The sequence below is a fragment of the Sinocyclocheilus rhinocerous genome, unplaced genomic scaffold (assembly GCF_001515625.1).
Source record: "Sinocyclocheilus rhinocerous isolate Xijiao unplaced genomic scaffold, SAMN03320098_v1.1 scaffold126, whole genome shotgun sequence".
Classification (NCBI taxonomy): domain Eukaryota; kingdom Metazoa; phylum Chordata; class Actinopteri; order Cypriniformes; family Cyprinidae; genus Sinocyclocheilus; species Sinocyclocheilus rhinocerous.
Genome location: NW_015662929.1, coordinates 661,747 through 668,141, shown reverse-complemented (window position 1 = coordinate 668,141; position 6,395 = coordinate 661,747). Strand labels below are relative to the sequence as shown.

General features: G+C 35.8%; 1 protein-coding gene across 1 annotated transcript in view; it reads right to left on the bottom strand.

The window, feature by feature from the left end:
* Nucleotides 1–6,395, bottom strand: part of LOC107728413 (nuclear pore complex protein Nup160) — a 73,880-nt gene that overhangs the window by 45,331 nt on the left and 22,154 nt on the right. The window contains exons 9-12 of the mRNA XM_016538573.1: nt 3,706–3,790; nt 3,541–3,609; nt 2,281–2,364; nt 2,041–2,211 (exon numbers count right to left, since the gene is read on the bottom strand). Coding sequence (XP_016394059.1) covers nt 2,041–2,211; nt 2,281–2,364; nt 3,541–3,609; nt 3,706–3,790 — 409 coding nt within the window. The remainder of the gene's footprint in view (nt 1–2,040; nt 2,212–2,280; nt 2,365–3,540; nt 3,610–3,705; nt 3,791–6,395) is intronic.

Below are 6,395 nucleotides of genomic sequence, written 5' to 3'. Positions count from 1 at the left end.
AATGAACAACGCAGCAGCGCCGCATCTAGTGGCTTCAACTGGATAGGCTAACAAAAACATTATAATGCAACGACATTTACATCGTCATCGCATCTCGTGCGCCGCTGATAAGGCTGCCTCCTTAATGCACACCTAAAATTCGAATGCAACGTTTTTGCATTCGAATGTGGATTTTAATTTTAAATTCGACGAATATTCAAAAATTTTTTTGACAGCCCTATTAGCCACATTTAAATCCAGACTCAAAACTCATATGTTTAGCTGTTCATTTAGTAAATGAGCACTGTGCTACATCCGAACTGACTGCACTGTATTTTATGCATAATCTTTTTCTATTCTTAACTGTTTATTCATTTTAAATCAATTTTAGTTTATTTTAAAAGTTATTTTTTTTATGATTATTTTAATTGCTTTTATGTAAAGCACTTTGAATTACCATTGTGTATGAAATGTGCTATATAAATAAACTTGCCTTGCCTTGTCTTTAGTCGTGTCACGCCACTCATGTCCAGAATAGACAAGGTTCTTTGTTATTTTATCACTTTCATTTAATCTTTTCAATGCAATTTTTTACATAATTGAACAATATGTGAAGGCTCCGTGCTAATGTTTTAACTTTTTTTAACTTATAAATATTAATAGCATTAATAACTAATCTTATTTACTATTTTTATTTTCAAATAGTTAAATCTATAGAAATAAAATAGTTTCAAATTTTTGCAACCAAAAATTTTGGTACCAAAGTCCGCAAAATTGTACTGGTATTGGTAGCGACTACTGAAATTTGGTACAGTCACAACACTATTCTGCGTGTCTCAGCACTCAAAAATGTTATGTGAATGTCCACTCATGCATAAGGGGATTTTTTTATGTCAATGGAGGCATGCGAGAGAACAATTTTTGATCGTAGAACCTTGCTGTGCTATATCCAATTAGTCACTATGTCCAATTATAGTCATATTTACTGCAAACTATACATGTAACTGTACTTTGACCTAATTGAGAAAATGTGACTCCCAGTGTGCACAAACTACTGAATGTACTGCTGGTTACAGACAGAAGGACTCGTTGTTTTGCAGCACTAAAGTTTTGTGAGCACTACTCAGGCAAGTGTCCTGCACTAGCTGCAGATACTCATGAAATCCATCTTCAAAATCAGAATATTGCTTCAAATAAATAAATAAATAATTAAATGTTATAACTATAAGGCTATATAAATATACTATATTTATACTAAGTATAAATAGCGATACAAGGCTATTTACACTAAGTGAAAGTAAAATTTTCTTAGCGATAGATGCTATTTACACTAAGTGCAAATAGCAAGGGATTCTGATTCTGTGAAAATAGCAGTATTTTTTTGCCATATGCTATTTAAACTAAGTGCAAATAGATTCCATTTACATTATATTATATTAAAATAGCAGGATTTCCTGATATTTATACTACTTAATGCAAATAGTGGCAATTATCTGCACCTCAGTATTGTAGTACATTATGAAACAGTATGCAATAATAACGTATTAAGTGTAAATTATAATTTTAATTCAAATTATTAAATGGATGCCACCATATTGGGACAATAAACCCCTCCCTACACCTACCCTAGCCCAACACTTTATTTTCAACTTTTTGATTATTTCCTTCATATTTATTGAAAATAAATGCCTTTCCGATGTGATATGAGATTTGAAAAGAGAGGGAAAAAAGTTTGGTAAAAGCGGTTTCCAACTTGGTTCGATCATGTCAAAAATGACGATGTCACACGCTTTATCATCTATGCCACGCATAAGGGGATTTTTTTTTTTTTTTTTTTAATGTCAATGGAGGCATGCTAGAGGACTATTTTTGCATTTAAACAGACACTCCATAAAATATAATTAAACAATATTGCAATTATTAACAAAAACAAGAAACAGAATGTGTACTAAGAAAGTAAATGGAGATCATTTTGATTTCATTTTACTTACAAATACACAGAAAAACTTATTTGACTTCATCTAAATGAAGTCTTCCAGCTGTGCGGCTGGGATCTGGTACCTTCCTGAGGACGCAGACCATGGCTGTGGCAGGGCTGATGTGCAGGGCGAGTGGCGTGGACAGCACATCCTGGTACTGCAGGCAGCAGGCGTAAAACTTGGACCAGAACTCCACCTGCAGCAGACGGTAGTCCTCCTGACAGAACTCGTACTCGGTCACGCTGCCCTGAAGCTGAAAACAGCGTTTAGTGGTAACACAGATGAAGAAATTAACACAAAGGGGAAAACAGCACCACCTTACCTCATTTTCCACTGTGACCGTAACCTCTTTCTTCAGCTCCTCCCACGACAAGTCAGAATATCGCTCTGTACCTCGCTTGTAAATCTGGACAAAAGGAATGAATGCATCTAAATAAATCTAATGTGAACTATGCATTTACCTGCTCCAATTTAAGACCCTTTTGAGGCCTAAGATCATAAAACAGGTAAAATAATTATAATAAATGTTCCTCTGTTTTTTTATTTTACAAATAACTAATGGCATTACGAACAGCTGCCCTATCGCAATACCAGTGTTGGGGAGTAACTAGTTACATGTAACGGAATTATGTAATTTAATTACATAATAAATGTAACTGTAATCTGTTACAGTTACAGAGAAAAAATGTGTAATTAAATTAGTTACTTATAAAAATGTTAACGATTACAAAGAGGGGCTACATCTGAATATTTCACACATACAAAGATTTGATTGATTTCTTTCCAAAATTGCATTGACTGCTTTAAACATATACATATATATATACATACACACACATACATATATATATATATATGTATACACGTATATAGAGCTGTAAGCTCTAATCATCAAAATTAAAACAAAAAGAACTTTTGAAATTTTTTACTTTACATGTAATGAATCTAGAATATATGAAAGTTTAACTTTTTGAAATAAGTTACAAAGAAAAAAAAACTTTCCACGATATTCACATTTTTTTAGATGCACCTGTATACACACACACACACACATATACATATACGCTTTATTTTTCCGGCGGATGACATTGACACAGGTGTAGCACACGCGCCGGTGATTAGTGACAAACGTGGAAGCGCAGAGGAAGGAGCAAAACAAAACAGCGGTCACGAATTAGAAGCACAAAACGAGGATTTGTAAAGAAAAATGTCGGAGGATTTCGATAAGCCAAGAGGAGACTCTTGCTCCTTGAAACAAACGTTGGTTCTCATAAGACTAGCATATCGATTCGCTACAGGAGACCTTTATTCACCCCCCCAATCTGTGTGGAGCACTGTTTATCATGGATGGATGCGCTTTATTGCACTTCTTTTGGACTGTTGAACAAAAACATCCACCCACTGCCAATGTAAAGCTTAGAAGAGCAAGGACATTTTTAAATATAACTCCGATTGTATTCGTCTGAAAGAAGAAAGTCATATACACCTAGGATGCCTTGAGGGTGAGTAAATCATGGGCTAATTTTCATTTTTGGGTGAACTAACCATTTAAGAGTGAATTAAAGTACATTGAGATTTTTACCTGTAAAGCTTTAATGATGGCTGAGGCTGTGAAATGTAGAGGTGAAAAAAGTACATCCAGATATATTTCCTGTTAAAAGACAACAGTGTTTGAGGCAACACAAAATGGCACAGAAGTTTTGACTCAGCAGCTTCAAGGATTCACACTGAAGCCGAATGCTCTTACCCGTGGGTCTTGGTCTTCACCAACGTGAACTTCCTCCTCGGGTGACGGCTGGACAAACACCTGGTTCCACATACCTGTGGTGCTGCTAAATTTTTAAACATAAGAGGCAAATCAGGAAAAGCAGCAAATATTTATCATAACAGCGCTGTGCCCCCATTCTGATTTCTTCTGTTTTTGTGTTAATCTCAGAAATGAAAACAAAATCTAACATAAAAGGCAAGCTGAGTAATCACAAAATACAGTTTTTAAATGATAAATGTTATTTATTAAAGCAAAAAACTTCTAATACCAATATAATACCAACTGGGCCAGTGTGAAAATGTATTTGCCCCTGTAGTTACTAATTCCCAAATCTATAAAACCGCATTCATAATGGGGTTTCAACTGAACCAGATGCAATAAGACCCGATTACTACTTACTTCAACATCATGAAGTTGCTTAAAGGGTCTTACACAGTAAAACTCGCAGGAAAAGAAGGTACAAAACCTGTCACTGGGGCGGTACTAGGGGTGGGCGATATGGCAAAAATATCATATCACAATTTTTTTTTTGAAATATCATGATTCACGATTTTATCACAATTCTTTGTCATGTTGGTTTTACTATTTTGCAAGTTGTCTGAGCATTACAGCCAAACTAATTTCCCTATTATAAAGACAAAGCATTTTAAGGTAACGAGATATAAAAAAGAATGGCGGATATATTAGGCCAAAGTGGGCGAAAATAAAAACTATTATTTATTTAACTATCATTATTTTATCATACCTACAAACTCACAAGAGGTCAAAAAGGTGACATAGTTTGGAATATGACCCTTGTAGATGGGTCTGGGGGCATCCCTCCCACTTCGTCAGCGAACTTGAGCAAAAACAGTCAATATTGTATTAGAAAGCACGAACTTTGTGTCTGTTTAACTCACAATGAAGAACTTCCACGCCGACGACATGTTTACATGCTGATGTGAGCATAAGTGTGCCGTCAAAACAGACCAGATGTGAGATGAGGTGTGTTGGATACGAGCTTGCAATTTCTCTCTCTATCTCCGCCCAACCCCCCCCCAAAAAACTCTTCGGATCTAGATAATTCACATAAATTACATATTTTGATTCAAAACGGCGAATTTCACCGAAAAGCGACTAGTTTGCAGGTATGTTTTATCTTTGACCAAACAGTGCTTTATGTTCAGGTACAATAGGTGTATTTACCAGGAGCATTCAAGAAATTGAATGAACTAATATAAAAATAAAATTCTATATAGACTGATTCCTATTAAAGCAAAAGTTTTTCAGGCAAGAGTAGTGAGTGATTTTTTTCTTTGTGTTTTGTTGTTTTATTAACATTAAAGGAATAGTTCAGCCAAAAATAAAAATTCTGTCATTTCTGTCATAGTGTTTTATTTTTATACCATAATTTACTCACTCAAAGGTTGTTTTAAACCTGAATGAGTTTATTTCTTCTGCTGAACATAAATGCTATTTTGAGGAACGTGGAAAACCAAACAGTTGCGGGTCCACAGCGACTGCCACAGTATTTTTTCAAACTATCAAATTCAATGTGGACCAACAACTGTTTGGTTACTCACATGCTTCAAAATATCTTCTTTTGTGTTCAGCACAAGAAAGAAATTAATACTAGGTTTGGGACAACATGTGAATGGCTAAATAATGACAGAAATTAAGTGGACTATCCCTTTAATGACAGTCGGCAGCATGTTTAGTACTGTCCCTTTAAGACCTGCACGCATCTAATATACAGGCATGCATCAGTTTTTCTCTCAACTGTTTACTTTCAGTTTAGACAAAACCAACTGTGTTCATATGTAAACCTTATGTGTTTTGACAGTAATAGCGCAAAAGATAACTTAGTTCAGTAATCAGGCGCTGTTTGACAGGATTTTTAGTGAGCGAGCTTCGAGTGTATGCGCTCAGAAAAAGTGCACGCCAGAACAGCACGTGAATGAAAGATTTAACTGGCAAGGCTTTAAAGTGCATGCAAATAATGTACTTCTGTGAGTGTGAATAAGTGCAGTGTCCCGTGAGAGTAACTCTACCGCTGAGTTAACACTGTCGGCTTATTTAAGTGTGCATGTGTGATACGTGACAGGAAAGCATCGGTAGTGCAGATTTAAGCGCATCTAGACAGAGCAACGTTTTGCAGTAAAGAAAGAAGGAAACCGATCACAAACGCAGACTCTTTCATGACCCAGATAATAATGTGTTCTCATCTCGTACAGCAGAAGTGGTTCAGTCAAAACACTGCGTCTGCAACTGCTTGAGAGGATAATATATAAGCTGTAAGTTTCTCACAGACATGTTGCAAGCTTTACTTAAAGGGTTAGTTCACCCAAAAATGAAAATTAGGCTGTGTTTCACTCACCCCCGAGGCATCCTAGGTGTATATGACTTTCTTCTTTCAGACGAATCCAGTCGGACTTATATAAAAAATTGTCCTGGCTATTCCAAGCTCTATCATTGCAGTCAGCGGGTGTTGCAGTGCTTCAGTCCAAAAGAAGTTAAATAAAAAGCGCCCATCAATTAAAAAAAAAAGTGTCTCACACAGCTCCGGGGGGTGAACAAAGGCCTCCTGTAGCGAATCGATGCGTTTTTGTAAGAAAAATATCCATATTCAAAACGTAATAATCAATTTAATCTAGCTTGCGCTCACTGTTGTAAACGGAAGCAGTTCCGGG